The 18,158-nt window shown below is 39.7% G+C and overlaps 1 protein-coding gene across 1 annotated transcript; it reads right to left on the reverse strand.

Moving 5' to 3' along the window:
- Window positions 1-262: 262 nt before the first annotated feature.
- On the reverse strand, window positions 263-1,994 carry LOC138437186 (small ribosomal subunit protein uS12). Its single transcript, XM_069584012.2, has one exon. It carries the CDS (start codon window positions 707-709, stop codon window positions 278-280), a length of 432 nt encoding a protein of 143 aa, XP_069440113.1. The 5' UTR covers window positions 710-1,994; the 3' UTR covers window positions 263-277.
- Window positions 1,995-18,158: the final 16,164 nt, after the last annotated feature.

An 18,158-nucleotide genomic window follows, 5' to 3' on the forward strand; every position in this document is an offset into this window, starting at 1 on the left:
TTTTCTAATAATAAACTCAATAGGGCAGAATGTAGCTTAAATATCTTGGCAAATGAGTTTTCCAAAGTTAGCTATATTTTCTTTCCCAGACAAGGGCTACATTGGATGACCACAGTCTTTCTACATGAAGGCCAGGCTTTCTACAGTTACCCTGTGGAGTAGTAGAACTGTTGGTTTCCGTGGACAGCCTAGGTCCAAATTTTATTTTATTTTATTTTATTATTTTTTTTTTTTGGTATAGGAAAATTTATTACTATCGCGCTTTCATCATCAAAATTTATGATCTTGGTCTTTCCTTCTTGCCTTTGTACAAAGCCAAAAGAGAGACATTGGCTACTTTGACAACCTTAAAGCGGACTCCAGGAATGTCACCAACAGCATGACCTTTGCGACCAAATCCAGCAACCAGAACTTCATCATTTTCCTCAATAAAATTCAAGCAACCATCATTGGGTACAAAAGCAGTGATTTTTTTGCCATTCTTGATTAGTTGAACCCTGACACACTTCCTGATAGCAGAATTTGGCTGTTTGGCTTCAACTCCTACTTTTTCCAGCACAATTCCCTTGGCGTGAGAAGCGCCGCCAAAAGGGTTGGCCTTCAGGGCTGTGCCCAGATGGGCTTTCTTGTACTGCTTATCATGCCACTTCTGGTCTCGTCGGTGGCTACGGAGCTTCCTGGCAGTACGAAGACCGCGACACTTGCCCATCCTGCCGGCGCCACGGGCCTGAGCGAAAGAGGTCCAAATTTTAAAAAGAAGATGAAGAGGGGTTACTCAGGGAGACCAGATGTCTCTCCCAAACTCATCAATAGTCTCTATCACTCTTACTCCCCTGGGAGAAGTGAGTGAGTGGGCAAAGAAGCCAGAATAGCAACAGTAATGGAGCTCTCACTGCTGAGAAGAAACTATGAAGACTGATGAATATGTTTGTATTGCTAATAGCTATTATTTTGCTGTTAGATACATTAAGTGGTTGCATGTCTGGAAAAGCCAGCTCATGATAATAACCTTTACTGGAGGCTTGATCATGCCTGGCAGTGTTAGGTGCTTTTCTGTACAATACTTGATTTAATTAGGAGACAAGTTTATGAGGTCAGTCCTGTTATCATCTCTGTTTTGTAGATGAGGATGCTGTAGCACAAGGTTTGATTAAACAAAGGTTTGACCACTTGCCTGATGAATAGTGAAGCTGGGTCTCAGGGACATTTCTTTGTAATTTTCAAAGTGTGGTCCCCAGGAACTTGTGTGTGCTCGGTCACTCAGTCATGTCCGACTCTTTGCAACCCTTTGGACTGTAGCCTGCCAGGCTCTTCTGTCCATGGGAATTTTCAGACAAGTATACTAGAGTAGGTTACCATTTCCTTCGCCAGGGGATCTTCCCATCCCAGAGATCAAACCCGTGTCTCTGGTGTTCCCACATTGCAGGCTGATTCTTTACCTACTGAGTTAGACCTCTTTTCAGATCTACTGAATCAGAAACTGGGGTTAGCCCAGCAATGTGTTTTAACTGGCCTTGCAGCTGACTCTAACGCAGCCTCAAGCTTAGAATGACTGCACTTCACTGTCCATGGGACCCAGGTCTTAAGGGGGAATTGAGCTGTCACTCCTAGAGCCAAGGACACCAGGAAACAATAGATAAAGTAGCTATCCTGAGTGTAAAGAAAAGGGGAGTTGTGGAGGGGAAAATTTATTTCAAATTAAAGAAAAATGAGTGAAAATGTTGGCTAACATATTGACAAGGAGAAATATCTATTAAACTCTCTAAACATCTCCATCCTTTGTTTACATTTATCTACAAAGAATTTGTGTAGCACACATTTAGATTAATTCAATCATTCAGTAAACATGCACTGAGTGGTTACTTTGAAGATGAATATAATACAGTGATTAAGCACTGAGATTCTGAAGCCAGGTGGTCTGCGTTCAAATCCCCACCCTAACACTTACTAGTCATCTGGGCTTGAGCAGACTTCCTTACTTCTTCAGAGTGCTCGTCTATAAAATAGGGCTAATAAAACACCCACAGTGTACTGCCAACGAATTTCATTTTCCAATTAAATGTAAAAATTAAGAGTAAAGGGGCATGGAGGTATACAAGTTACAGGAAAGGTTTTATTTTTGTTGGACGGATTTGCAGTTCATGTATAACTGATACTTAATCTGACTTGCTGCTCAAATTTTAAATTTTCATTCCACAGTAGAAAAAAACATCTTACTTGACATTTTGTTCAAAACTTGCTGACCACCGAGAGGTTTATTGGAAACAATGACAGAAAACTGGTCTACAAGAAGTAAAAGGAAAAAAAAAAAAACGCTTATACTTTCTACCCAAGTCTTTTGTCTTAACGACAGCAGATTCGGCCCTCTGGGATATAGAGGAGTCTTTGATCATAAGTATACTAAATGTCATTGTTTCTGATTAACATAACTTTATTTTCAAATGGAAAAATGAGTTCTTGATATGCTGCTTTGTTGCAGTAATTAGAAAAAGATTGTGTAGTTGATTTTGCCAGCTACAATCTCTGGAATAGTCAGAGGTTTTCCTCTGAATATGTTTGTAATGAGGAAGAAATTAAAAACTTTTTTTCAGCCACACTGCATGGCATGTAGGATCTTAGATCCCTGGATGAACCCATGTTCCCTGTAGTGAAACCTCCGACTCTTAACCACTGGACCACAAGGGAAGTCCCTTAATATTTTTTATGTATGAACTGGAGGTATCTGTCCCAGTCAAAATTCCATGTAGATGGACAACAGTAACACTTCTATACACTTTTTTTCTATTTTAATAGTTTATATAGACAACGGGATGTAAAATGGGTTGGGCTCATCGTGCCTGGTTCAGAGCGAGAGGTTGCATAAAGATGCACAGAGCTGAAGCACATGGTGTCACATGAAGCAGAAGGATGGCATCTCATTTCAAAGAGAAGTGGTACCAAAGTGACAGAAGCTTGTTTCACTGTCTGAAGGTCTGTTTATAAGAGGAGCTGCAAAGTTTCCCCAACATTTGGCTGTGTTCATCATTCATTGTGGCCAACCTTTGATGTAGGAAGCTTAGTAGACTGGCAAGTATGGCCTGTTTAAAGGAGTCAGTTGACTTTTTCAAGTAAAACACCCTTCCCTACTTTTTCTTTTTTAATTTTTTGTTTTTCTTTTGAAGGATAATTGCCTCACAGAATTTTGCTGTTTTCGTCGAACCTCAACATGAATCAGCCGGAGGTATACATATATCCCCTCCCTTTTGAACATCCCTCCCATCTCCCACCCCATCCCACCCCTCTAGATTGATACAGAGCCCCTGTTTGAGTTTCCTGAGCCATACAGCAAATTCCCGTTGGCTATCTATTTTACATATGGTAATGTAAGTTTCCATATTACTCTCTCCATACATCTCACCCTCTCCTCCCCTCTCCCCATGGCCATAAGTCTATTCTCTGTTTCTCCATTTCTGCCCTGTAAATAAGTTCTTCAGTACCATTCGTCTAGATTCCATATATATGTGTTAGAATATAATATTTATCTTTTTATTTCTGACTCACTTCACTCTGTATGATAGGTTCTAGGTTCATCCACCTCATCAGAACTGACTCAAATGCATTCCTTTTTATGGCCAAGTAATATTCCATTGTGTATATATACCATAACTTCTTTATCCATTCATCTGTCCATGGACATCTAGGTTGCTTCCATGTTCTAGCTATTGTAAATAGTGCCAAAGTGAACAATGGGATACATGTGTCTTTTTCAGTTTTGGTTTCCTCAGGGTATATGCCTAGGAGTGGGATTGCTGGGTCATATGGTTGCTTCATTCCTAGATTTTTAAGGACTCTCCATACTGTCTTCCCTAGTGGCTGTATCAATTTACATTCCCACCAACAGTGCAAGAGTGTTCCCTTTTCTCCACACCCTCCCCAGCATTTATTGTTTGTAGACTTTTTGATGATGGCCATTCAAAAGTGAAGATATAAGCATCTGAATGTAGAGTTCCAAAGAATAGCAAGAAGAGATAAGAAAGCCTTCTTTAGCAATCAATGCAAAGAAATGGAGGAAAACAACAGAATGGGAAAGACTAGAGATCTCTTCAAGACAATTAGAGATACCAAGGGAACATTTCATGCAAAGATGGCCTCGATAATGGACAGAAATGGTATGGACCTAACAAAAGCAGAAGATATTAAGAAGAGATGGCAAGAATACACAGAAGAACTATACAAAAAACATCTTCATGACACAGATAATCATGACGGTGTGATCACTCATCTAGAGCCAGACATCCTGGAATGTGAAATTAAGTTGGCCTTAGAAAGCATCACTACAAACAAAGCTAGTGGAGGTGATGGAATTCCAGTTGAGCTATTTCAAATCCTGAAAGATGATGCTGTGAAAGTGCTGCACTCAATATGCCAACAAATTTGGAAAACTCAGCAGTGGCCACAGGACTGGAAAAGGTGTTTTCATTCCAATCCCAAAGAAAGGCAATGCCAAAGAATGCTCAAACTACTGTACAAGTGCACTCATCTCACACGCTAGTAAAGTAATGCTCAAAATTCTCCAAGCCAGGCTTCAGCAATACGTGAACCGTGAACTTCCTGATGTTGAAGCTGGTTTTAGAAAAGGAAGAGGAACCAGAGATCAAATTGCCAACATCTGCTGGATCATGGAAAAAGGAACAGAGTTCCAGAAAAGCATCTATTTCTGCTTTATTGACTATGCCAAAGCCTTAGACTATGTGGATCACAATAAACTGTGGAAAATTCTGAAAGAGATGGGAATACCAGACCACCTGACCTGCCTCTTGAGAAATCCGTATGCAGGTCAGGAAACCACAGTTAGAACTGGACATGGAACAACAGACTGGTTCCAAATAGGAAAAGGACTATGTCAAGGCTGTATATTGTCACCCTGCTTATTTAACTTATATGCACAGTACATCATGAGAAATGCTGGGCTGGAGGAAGCACAAGCTAGAATCAAGATTGCCGGGAGAAATATCAATAACCTCAGATATGCAGATGACACCACCCTGATGGCAGAAAGTGAAGAAGAACTAACAAGCCTCTTGATGAAAGTAAAAGAGGAGAGTGAAAAAGTTGGCTTAAAGCTCAACATTCAGAAAATGAAGATCATGGCATCCGATCCCATCACTTCATGGGAAATAGATGGAGAAACAGTGGAAACAGTGTCAGACTTTGGTTTTTTGGGCTCCAAAATCACTGCAGATGGTGATTGCAGCCATGAAATTAAAAGACGCTTTCTCCTTGGAAGAAAAGTTATGACCAACCTAGAGAGCATATTCAAAAGCAGAGACATTACTTTGCTGACTAAGGTCTGTCTAGTCAAGGCTATGGTTTTTCCTGTGGTCATGTATGGATGTGAGAGTTGGACTGTGAAGAAGGCTGAGCACCAAAGAATTGATGCGTTTGAACTGTGGTGTTGGAGAAGACTCTTGAGAGTCCCTTGGACTGCAAGGAGATCCAACCAGTCCATTCTGAAGGAGATCAACTCTGGGATTTCTTTGGAAGGAATGATGCTAAAGCTGAAACTCCAGTACTTTGGCCACCTCATGCAAAGAGTTGACTCATTGGAAAAGACTTTGATGCTGGGAGGGATTGGGGGCAGGAGAAGAAGGGGACGACAGAGGATGAGATGGCTGGATGGCATCACTGACTCAATGGACGCGAGTCTGAGTGAACTCCTGGAGTTGGTGATGGACAGGGAGGCTTGGCATGCTGCGATTCATGGGGTCGCAAAGAGTCGGACACAACTGAGTGACTGAACTGAACTGAACTGATTCTTACCAGTGTGAGGTGATATCTCATTGTAGTTTTGATTTGTATTTTTCTAATAATGAGTGATGTTGAGCATCTTTTCATGTGTTTGTTAGCCATCTGTATGTCTTCTTTGGAGAAATGTCTGTTTAGGTCTTTTTCCACTTTCTGATCGGGTTGTTTGTTTTTCTGGTGTTGAGTTGTATGAGCTGGTTGTATATTTTGAAAATTAATCCTTTGACAGTTGTTTCATTTGCTATTATTTTCTCCCATTCTGAGGGTTGTCTTTTCACCTTGCTTATAGTTCCATTTGCTGTGCAAAAGCTTTTAAGTTTAATCAGGTCCCACTTCTTTACTTTTGTTTTTATTTCTGTTATTCTAGGAGGTGGGTCATAGAAGATCTTGCTATGATTTACGTCATCAAGTGTTCTGCCTATGTTTTCATCTAAGAGTTTTACAGTTTCTGGTCTTACATTTAGGTCTTTCATCCATTTTGAGTTTATCTTTGTGTATGGTGTTAGGAAGTGTTCTAATTTCATTCTTTTAAATGTAGCTATCCAGTTTTCCAAGCACCATTTATTGAAGAGGCTCTCTTTGCCCCATTGTATGTTCTTGCCTCCTTTGTAAAAAAAAAAAATAAGATTACTGTAGGTATATGGGTTTATTTCTGGGCTTTCTGTATTGTTCCATTGGTCTATATTTCTGTTTTTGTGCCAGTACCATACTGTCTTAATGACTATAGCTTTTTTAAATTCCTCTAGCTCCATTCTTCTTTCTCAAGACTGCTTTGGCTATTCAGGGTCTTTTGTGTTTCCATGTGAAATTTTTTGTTCTAGTTCTGTGAAAAATGCCATTGGTAATTTGATAGGGATCACACTGAATCTGTAGATTGCATTTGGTAGTAGTTATTTTCACAATATTGATTCTTCCTATCCAGGAGCATGGTATATCTCTCCATCTGTTTATGTCATCTTTGATTTCTTTCATTAGTGTCTTATAATTTTCTGTGTACAGTTGTCTCCTTATGTAAGGTTAAGTTTATTCCTATATATTTAATTCTTTTTGTTGCAATGGTGAATGTGATTGATTCCTTAATTTCTCTTTCTGATTTTTCATTGTTGATATATAGACATGCAAGCGATTTTTTGGGTATTGATTTTGTATCCTGCAACTTTGCTAAATTCACTGATTAGCTCTAGTAATTTTCTGATACTATCATTAGGGTTTTGTATGTACAGTATCGTGTTATCTGCAAACAGTGAGCGCTTTACTTCTTTTGTGATCTGGATTCCTTTTATTTCTTTTTCTTCTGTGATTGCTGCAGCTAGGACTTCTAAAACTATGTTGAATAATAGCAGTGAAAGTGGACACCCTTATTCCTGATCTTAGAGAGAATGTTTTCATTTTTCACCATTGAGAATAATGTTTGCTGTAGGTTTATCATATATGGCCTTTGCAATGTTGAGGAAGGTTCCTTGTATGCCCATTGTTTGAAGAGTTTTAATCATAAATAGGTGATGAATTTTGTCAAAGGCATTTTCTGCATCTATTGAGATGATCAGATGGTTTTTATCTTTCAATTTGTTAATATGGTGTTTCACATTGATTGATTTCCATATATTGAAGAATCCTTGCATCCCTGGAATAAACACAACTTGATCATGGTGTATGAGGTTTTAGATGTGTTGCTGAATTCTGTTTCCTAAAATTTGTTGAGGATTTTTGCATCTATGTTCATCAGTGATACTGGTCTTCAGTTTTCTTTTTGTGTGTTGTCTTTGTCTGGTTTTGATGTCAGGGTGATGGTGGCCTCGTAGAATGAGTTTGGAAGTGTTCCTTCCTCTGCAATTTTTTGAAAGAGTTTTACAATAGGCATTAGCTCTTCTCTAAATGTTTGATAGAATTCTGTGAAGCCATCTGGTCCCAGGCTTTGGTTTTTTGGGAGATTTTTGATCACAGCTTCAATTTCAGTGCTTGTAATTGGCTTGTTCATGATTTCTGTTTCTTCCTGGTTCAGTCTTGGAAGATTGAACTTTCCTAAGAATCTGTCCATTTCTTCCAGGTTATCCATTTTATTGACACATAGTTGTTCATAATAGTCTCTTATAATCCTTTGTATCTCTGCATTGTCTGTTGTAACCTTTCCTTTTTCATTTTTGTTGATTTGGTTCTTCTGTTTTTCTTGATGAATCTGTCTAAAGACCTTCCCTACCTTTGATGCAATTATGAATTAAAGAATGGCTGAGAATGTTCTGCATCCAATTGTTTGGAATGTAAAGGCAATTCAACTGGATGGGCTTTCCAGGGGTGCTAGTGGTAAAGAACCCACCTGCCAATGCAGGAGACATAAGAGACCTGGGTCAGGAAAATCTCCTGGAGGAGGACATGGCAACCCATTCAGTTTTCTTGCCTAGAGAATCCCATGGGCAGAAGATCCTGGTGGGCCACAGTCCACAGAGTCACAGAGTTGGACAAGCCTGAGCAACTACACACGCACACACATGAGATCTGCAAATCATTGGTTGTTTCAGTTCCCTTCTTACCACAGAGACCAAAGACACTCCCAGCTCTACAAGATACACCAGAGTAGCCAGCTCTAAGATGGTCTGTCAGTGATCTCCACCTGCTGATATTCACATCCTTGTGTCACATTGTATCAAGGTTGGTCTGTGTGACCAACATACGGCAGAAGTGATGGTATGTCATTTCCATTGTTAGGTTATAAAAGACTGCAGCTTCCATCTTTAGTGTCCCCTCTCTTGCCTCATTCACTCTGGTAAAACCAGCTGCCACTCCATGAAACCACCCATGCAGTCTATGGTGAGAAAACCAGGCCTGCAAATAACTATGTGAGCAAGCTTGAAGGTAGATCCTTTAGTCCATATTAAGCCTCAGATGACTGACTGCAGCCCCAGTCAATAGCTTCATACTGGGACTTCCCTGGTAGTCCAGTGGTTAAGAATCCACTTTCCAATGCAGGGGACTTGGGTTCCATCCCTATTCTGGGAGCTAAGATCCCATGTGCTATGAAGGCAACTAAGCTCATGTGCCACAAACTACGGAGCCAATATGCTCTGCAGCTCATGAGCGCCAAACTAGAGAGACGTTCACATGCCACGGCGAAAGATCTCACATGCCTCAACTAAGATCCTAAGTAGCCAAAAAATGAAAATAAATAAATATTTTTTAAATTAGCTTGATACAATCTCATAAGACATTTTGAAAATACCTATTTAACCCACTCCTGGATTCCTGACCCACAGAGACTGTGATAGAATAGCCTGTGGCTTTAGGTTGCTTAGTTTTGGGGTAATGTGTTATACAATGATACATAACTAACCCAACTCTCCTGTGAATAAACAAGGAGTTAGCACTTAAATTTCACAACCACCTAAATATTTAAAACTTGAAGAGCCAGAATCCTTAGCATCAGTTTTAGTGTAAAGGACACTGATGTGGATATATATCAATGGTTAGTGCTACATTTCCAAAACCCGGTAGACATAAACCTCATCATGAAACAGAGCCTGAAGAAAATTATGTGGCATGTAGCACTGTATTCCCATTTAAATAGATGTTCAGTGATTTGGGACCACATTCTTGCACTCTTTTGAATTTCAAACAATGAGATCCATGTATTTTTCTCTAGCCTTAAGACTCAGTTCAGTTCAGTTCAGTCACTCAGTTGTGTCCAACTCTTTGTGACCCCATGAATCACAGCACACCAGGCCTCCTTGTTCATCACCAACTCCCGGAGTTCATTCAAACTCACGTCCATCGAGTTGGTGATGCCATCCAGCCATCTTATCCTCTGTCGTCCCCTTCTCCTCCTGCCCCCCAAACCTCCCAGCATCAGAGTCTTTTCCAATGAGTCAACTCTTTGCATGAGGTGGCCAAAGTATTGGAGCTTCAGCTTCAGCATCAGTCCTTCCAATAAACACCCAGGACTGGTCTCCTTCAGAATGGACTGGTTGGATCTCCTTGCAGTCCAAGGGACTCTCAAGAGTCTTTGCCAACACCACAGTTCAAAAGCATCAATTCTTCGGCGCTCAGCCTTCTTCACAGTCCAACTCTCACATCCATACATGACCACAGGAAAAACCATAGCCTTGACTAGATGGACCTTTGTGGGCAAAGTAATATCTCTGCTTTCAATATGCTATCTAGGTTGGTCATAACTTTCCTTCCAAGGAGTAAATGTCTTTTAATTTCATGGCTGCAGTCACCATCTGCAGTGATTTTGGAGCCCCCCAAAATGAAGTCTGACACTGTTTCCCTGTCTATTTGCCATGAAGTGATAGGACCAGATGCCATGATCTTCGTTTTCTGAATGTTGAGCTTTAAGCCAACTTTTTCACTCTCCTCTTTCACTTTCATCAAGAGGCTTTTTAGTTCCTCTTCACTTTCTGCCACAAGGGTGGTGTCATCTACACGTCTGAGGTTACTGATATTTCTCCCAGCAATCTTAATTCCAGCTTGTGCTTCTTCCAGTCCAGCGTTTCTCATGATATACTCCGCATATAAGTTAAATAAGCAGGGTGACTAGTGCTTCCCAAATTTTAATGTGCATCAAATAATTCAGGGATCTGATTAAAACACAGATTCCAGTTCAGTAGGTCTGGAGTGGGGACTGAGATTCTGAGGGTCTAAGAAGTTTCTGATGTTCCTGATGTGGTAGAATCACACTGAAGAGAATGGCCTAGATCACCATAATCTCTTTAGTACATTCCCCACAGTAGGGAATTTCCATCTTTTTAAAAAGCCATAGTTTCATCTCTTTGCAAGTGCTATTCTCATCCATTAGCACCATTTTGTTTCCAAACCTTCATTGGAAGTTTGTCAAATAAACATAGGTCTAAGATAGATTGATATATATATATATAACTAACTTACTTGATTACTCCACTCTCTTTGTCCCGACTTGTTCTTCAGGTCTTATTTATTCTTGGGCATTTTATCAAGTAATGAGAACCCCTCCCCACCACAGCAACCACAGGCCTTCTCTTGTTGTACTGAAATGCTGCCCTAGCCCACATTTCTGTGGTTTCTTCCCTCAAACTGCTTCTATAATCTCATGTCTGCTGTAGGAGGCTAATGCTATTGAGTATTTAGTGTTCCAGGCACTGGTCTAAGCCCTTAAACTATATGACCATATTAGCCTCAGAACCCCAAGCAAGATAAATAAATGCTAGTTTTAATCTCCTATTATGAAAGAAATGTTGACTTAGAGGAGTGAAGTGAACTTTCCCAAGCTTATGTAACCAGACCTTGAAGCCAAATTAAAGAGGCATTATTGTTATCATTGTCTCTGAAGTTTGTCTTTTTTTCAGCCACCCCCGCCCCCACCACCACGTTATCTACATATGCAACTCTGTCCTTTTTCCTATACCTCTCAAGTTCAACATAGTTACTACCTAAGCCTGTCTAGTAGGTAGCTCTGAGGACCTACTCCATTTTCAGTCTTTAGTGTCTTAATCAGTGTTGCAACTTATGTTCAGGCATAGATCCACAAATGTTTAACTGAACGTGGTTAACCTATTGCGCTGTCAGAAGACAACTATACTGAATCTCAGAAGCTCCAATTTAAAAAAAAAAGTGTATGGGGCAGGTGGAGGTAGTTTATGAGAATAAAAAAGTTTAAATACCTGAAACATCCAGGGATTTCAGACAGTGGATCGCATGAGCACCAGGATGTATCTCTTTCCCCCTCTGAGCTTGTTTCCTCTGGCCCCACTCCCAGCGAGCTTTCACAGAACCGTGGTGAGGTGGTTCCAGGCTTACATTCTACTAGTCCAGTGACAACAGCAATAAAGAGCCCCCTTCTCTATATTCCCTCAAATGCCCCAGAACTGCTTCTGGGTGAACCAACTAAAGTCACTTTAAAGGTTCTAGGTTTCCAATTAAGGGCATCACTCAGAAGTCAACTTCGTGGGTTTGTCATTTACTACCTTTGTATCTCAGTAGTTACTTAACCTCTTGTGACTCAGTTTAACATTTATAAAATGGGGATTTTAACATCTCATAGGGCTGATGTAAGAATTTAATAAACCTCAAGTACTGAGAATAGTGTCTGATACAGGATAGACCTGGGAAATGTGGTTTTCCTATTTCCAACAAAAGATTTACAGAGTAGGATTATAAAACTGGAAGGGCTTTTAGTGGTTCACCATTAAAGAGTTTTAAAGATCAGAACTAGGTTAAAGCCACAAACCTTATTGTAGTCTGTTTACTCTATTTGATTGTGGTGTGGCTGAGACGTTTAGCTGCCCCCAAATATGTATTCTGTCCTTCATCCTTGAATTTTTGCTGTCCACATAGCCACCTAAATAAAGACTACATACCCCAGCCTCCCTCACAGTGGCCCAATGTCTGAAGAATGGAACAAAAGCAGATATGGTTATATTCAGCTTCTAGGAAGTACTCTTGAGAGAGGCGGTTTGTGGGGGTAAGGAGAGTGGGATGAATAAAGCAGCATCAACATAAACACACTACCATGTGTAGAGCGGACAGCTTGTGAGAAGCTGTTATATAACACCGGGAGCCCAGCCTGGTGCTCTGTGATGACCTAGAAGGGTCGGGGCAGGGGAAGCTCCGGAGGAAGGCAGGAAATGTATCATTATATCTGAATTACATTGTATGGCAGAAACAAACAACATTGTAAAGCAACTTTCCTCCAATTAACAATTTTTTTTTAAAATAGAGGAAATTTGTCTTTCTCCTTGTTCTTTCCTGATAACTGGAATGTGAACAGAAAACCTGGGACTGGAAAAGCCATCTTGAATCAACAGGACCACCAAACTGTGTGCGATTCAGAAAAAGGCCCCTTCTCCCTACAGAACTAGGTGTCCAGGGGGTCCTTGTGCGTGAATTAGAAAAAGGCCCTTCTTTCTCCAGACAGACTCAACCAGTGCCCTGGGAAGCTTGATAAGCTAGCTGGTCACTGGCTTAATTTCAGCCCCTATTTAAGTCTTTCCACCAGGTACAGGACATGACCAGCAAAACCACATGCAGCAACTCTCTTGGGAAAGGAGATCACAGAGGAGAGTAATAAGACATGCAGTGCCACATCGGCCAGCCCCAATCCACCTACCAGGGTCTTAGGAAACTTCTATCTTGTTTAAGCCACTGCTATTTTCTTTCTTCTCCTTTTTAAAGTTTATAGATTTTTAACTTTTTTAAAGTTCTGTAATTTTTTAAGTTGATATACAATGCTGTGTTAGTTTCAGGTGTATAGCAATGATTCAATTAAACATGTACACATATTCTTTTTCAGATTCTAAGTTACTAAAAAATATTAAGTATAGTTCTCTTAAGCTATGCAGTAGGTCCTTGTTAGTTATCTAAGCCGATGGTATTTTCATCTGCCCGTTCTACCACAGGCATCTCGCTCACAACATACTGGGAGTTCCGGGCTCTACTCTTGACGATTTGTGCTCAGACTCTCCTTCCTCTGCCCCTCACCAGACCACACTTTTACTCACTACTGCATTAATCTCTCACCAAAAGCAAATGTTACCAATTACATCCTGTCTGTGCTCTGTGATTTTTATCTCTTTCCACCACTGAGACCTGAGCTCCTGCCAGATTTGGCCTTATTACAGTAAAAAGTAAAATCATAGTTAAAAAGAAAACAAGGCAATTCTCTTAAAAGCATATTCCTGGAGGGTTGTCTTCAGGCTGTGGATCATACAAACTTTATGCAAGCTCTCTTGCCTGATTAGGTCATTTTACTACTCCTGCCTGGAAGCATAAATTGGTCAATATTGCCACACCCTTCATAAGCAATTCCAATAAAAGTGTGGAAAGTGTTTGGATTACTGACTACTCTTTGCACTTAAAAACTACCAATGATTGCTCGGTCTAGACACATCAAGTGAACAACAAGTACTAAGTTAAGGAGTGGTCTTTATCCTCCATTACATCAAAGAACAAACCCACCCAATGTCCTGAGAATCCTCAGAATTAGAATCTTCATGTTTACCCCTCTGACTTATTTCTCATGGATACTTATCTGTTATTTTAGGCCATAATGAGCCACTAAATTTAGATGGCAGTGATCTCTTGTGCTTTTCAATTAAAGTCAACGATTAACTCATTGTTATGCACTCCAACTGATGGTAATAAAATTATGTCCAAAAGAAGTAAACTCTTATAGCAGCCCTTTGCCCTCAAAATTTTGGAAAGTAGTATTTTTAAGATAATTTCTACTATATGATCTCTCAACACCCCTGAGGTAAGTACATGTATTTCCCTATGTTGTATATGTAGGAAAAGACAAGGAGCAGTGAAATGGCCTGTCATGACTGCATAGCTACTTAGTGGTGGAGCTAAATCTAACATCCAGATCTTTTAGATACATGCTTATTACATTGGTTCACACTTCTCTATTTCCTAAAACTATCTTTCTGTAGCTCCATTTCAATCAGCATGAAGTGCCAAATACATCCACAGGCGGTCTAATTTGGACGTTAAGTTGTGCCAAGCTGAGTGTTTTGGCCTTGGCTGTAGATGCCCTGATTATCTCCATTAATGCAGACAGCGCACCAACTCTTCTATCACCCTTCCTAATTGGTTCAGTTCCCTTAGGCTGTTGGCTATCATTCCATTTCATAAGGCTTACATCACTAGGTAAGAACATTTGCAAGATTTAATTTGCTTGGTAGACCAAACAATATTGTAAACCCACCTTTGATTTTGGCTGAAATGATAATCAATCTTGAAGCTTTCAAATTACCCAGTAAAGGGCAAATGGAGTATATTCTCTTTTAGAACAGTTGTGCAAATAGCCTTCATGTTTGGAGTTAGGCTTTTACTTTATTGAAGATGGCCTTTAAGAGTCATATTTGTTTCTATCTTTGGGTGGGCTCCAAAATTTACTGAAGAGTCTTACATAGAAGCAAAATACTCATAATTCTACATGGTACTTGTGACACGATTGACTCAAGTTAACATTCTATTGTCTCCTACACATAGTTGTGTCTTTAAACTAGAGGAAAGCACTGAGACCCACCAGCACTCACTGTAGGCACATCACTTAAGACCAGTCGAACTGGCCTCAAATATTTCAGATCTTCTGCTTTCCTGTTGAAACCAAGAAGCACCTATTCCTTTTAACATCATGCAAAATTTTCTGCTCCCCAACTATATTAATTTTCTCCTGGCATTACTGAGTTCCTATCAACTGAATTATTTCTGTTATTGGGTTAAAATATGTCATTTGGAAAAATCAGTTTAAAGCATCGAAGGCTGGACCATCTCCGGGTAGTTTTTCTATACAAATGATTCATAACAGTCACAAAATATATCTTATAGCCTTGAGTAGGAATGAAACAGGGCTCTACAAGTTGTAATACTAATAAATATTCAATGTAGCATTTTTTTCTTTCACATATTACCCAAAGTTAGGGGAAAAAATGAAAAAAAAAAAAACCAGCTGAAGCAGCTGCAATGCCAATCTAACTTTCTATGTCAAGGCTGTTTAAATTGAGCTTGATATGGCTGACTCCCACTCAGTCTTGCTCATCGGGATTTAGAAGCACAGCATGTCTCAAGAGGTCTCTCTTCTAGATCGACATGGTTGTTATTGAGTTTCACATCTTACCTGCATCGTGTCTAACAATCTGTCAACTGCGCATGAATCAGCACAAAGCCAGAGAGGTTTTTTAGGAAGTTTTAAAAACAGCTTTCTAAACACTGCAAACTGTCTTCTAATACTAAGGTATATAGTAGTACATACTTTTTGAAAATAGTATTACTGGCCTCAACTTTTCCTCCTCCTGTTTTGTGACTTAGCCAATAATCCACTTCCATCTGGGAACACTTTCCCAATCTCCTTCCCCAAATTTGGAGGCTTTTTGGAAATGCTTTCTTGGCATATACTCTTCCGCTCTGTTAAGACTCAAGGAGCTCTTCATTTCTCCTTGTATTCTAAGTGTCTACCACAGCGCTCAAATTGATTCTGGAAGGAAAAAATGCCTGACTCTTCACTGCGGGTCCTCTGAAAACATGCTGTTGGGTCCCTCTTGTGAAGATCACTAAAGGAAAGTGGAGACAAATTCAATAGCCATTGTACCATCTACAAAAGACAGACACCACTTTCCATTATCTACCTCAAATATGTCAGAGAAAAAAATGAAAAACTCTTTTCACAATTATTGCACGCACCTCAAGCAAGCAGTATTCAGGAAGTATCCTATCAGTGTATTACTGAGGAAGGCTACGTGAGTGCTGGTAGAAGATGGGGATGAAACACAGGATGGGGCCACACAAGCTCAGGTGGCTGTTCACTGGCCCCTGAACAGCGAGCACACATCTGAAGGACACCTCAGAAAGCGAATGGGTTTTGTTTGGTGGTATATGGAATACAGTCCTAAAATTTTTTAAAAAATTAAAAAGTCCTCCCTTTTCAGCTCAGCAATACCACCCGCATTAAGAAGCACCACAGCTTGGAAAGACAGAAACCCAATTGTTAAACTCTGAAGGACAAAAGAAGAATACAAAAAATGTCCCTTAGAAGCCTACCTTCTCTTGAAAAGCTCTTGTTCCAAAATGCTCTGTATAATTACTGTTAATTTGTACTAAGGGGCAATGATATATGGGCAGGCAATAACTGCAAGGTAACGTAGTTGTATTCCCCATTCTTCCCTGCACTAATGTTAACAGAGATATGAAAGCAAGTGACTTAAGGCAGTTATAACTCATCTGTGAGTGCACGACAGCCTCAAGCGAGGGTACCGGCTCCTGCTTTTTCAACAACCTTGAAAAATAAATATTTGAACCACAACCTTCAATAAAGCCCCTCTACATTTGTTGTCAGTCTTAATCACCTTCTGCTGTCTGCTTAGTGCCTTTAGCTCTTAGATGTTGCACCTGGAGATTCTTGCCTGCTTTATGATATAGGTTTATATGCCCTTTAATTGAAAGCAAACCGCCTTAGATAATCCAGTGACAATGTTACAAGGTCCACTTTCCGTTAAAAGGTAAATAGAAATATTAGGCTGTTCTCTAAAATGAAGAAAAACACATAAAAATCCATTGCAATTTGCCACACCACTTCCTTTATCAGAGATAAAACCCCATACCCTAAAAAAATCCCTCTTGTTGTTTTTTCCCCCATGACGGGTGTGGGAGAGTATAAGGAACTGCAGTTCTCAATGACTAACCTCTTCACCCTGTATAATATTCTTTGCCCAAGAAAAGACTCCAGTCATACAGTATGTTAAATATTATATTCATGTTACTACAATAACTCTAGCAACTTTAACCCTAAGTTTTAATATTCTAATTATTACTTGTTGAAAGCACTTCATCAAACAATAAATGAATATGGAAGGATGACAGGAACATACACCACACCTGTAAGCAATGTTTACTATTTTGAGGGGACGGTTAGAGTTTATAAAACGGTAGAGAAAAAACATGGGATTATCTTTAAGGCAGTATAATTTCTATAAAATAGCTTCATGATTTTAAGTAGCCATATGACAAATGATTAAAAATTAAACAGCTGCTTAACACATGCTAAGACCTCATGCTGAGTCATAGCCTGCATAATGTGCACATGTGAACTGGGACCTCTGGAGTTGGTACAATAGACAGTCTGCACGGGTGGATGTTACAGCTGCATGCACCAACGCAAAGTATTCTTTTTGAAGGAAAAAAAAAAGAGGCAAAAGTCACTGCTGATGGAACTGTTAACGCAGCAATTGACAGGTTTTGAACCAAAGTTCAAAACTTTAGCACTGTCTCTAAAAACACTGAGATATTCAATTAATGCCAAAAATATGGGGGAAATATGGAGGAAAAAAATCAGTATTTTTCCAAGCACCAAACTGCTTTTCAAATAATCAGGCAGGAAAAACTTTCAAGGTTAAACAGTTAATTGCATACATTGGAGGAACACCCCTCAGAGATACTATCTTCCACTCAAGTTTCTTTGGTTTTAGACAAAAACCATTAAACCACTGGTTTAGTGAAACACACTGGCCAAATGGGTTCTGTTCCTGACCTCACCGAACAGAAGAAATCTGCACTGTCTGGTTGGCACATTAGCAGAGCCTCAAACATGGCTTTATTTTAACTAAGCATTATAAAAATGTACAGATGTATAACTTCCCTAGTATTTCAAGGGGCTGCTGCTCTGCCTTCAATAATTAGATTGCACTTGTAGCTGTAAGACCACATTTGTGGCAGTATGTGTGTGTCATTAACAATTTTTCATCAAGTGCAAACAATCCACTATAGACTGATAACAAAACAAAAGTCTCCTTTGCATGGAGTCATATTGATACTCAACATAAGATAGAAGTCATTAAGTAAGTCATTCACACTACAGTTGGAAAAACTTTCTAAATACTACAGGCTTAAGAACAAGGAATGTAACAGTAGTG

This window comes from Ovis canadensis, chromosome 3 (assembly GCF_042477335.2).
Source record: "Ovis canadensis isolate MfBH-ARS-UI-01 breed Bighorn chromosome 3, ARS-UI_OviCan_v2, whole genome shotgun sequence".
Taxonomy (NCBI): Eukaryota; Metazoa; Chordata; class Mammalia; order Artiodactyla; family Bovidae; genus Ovis; species Ovis canadensis.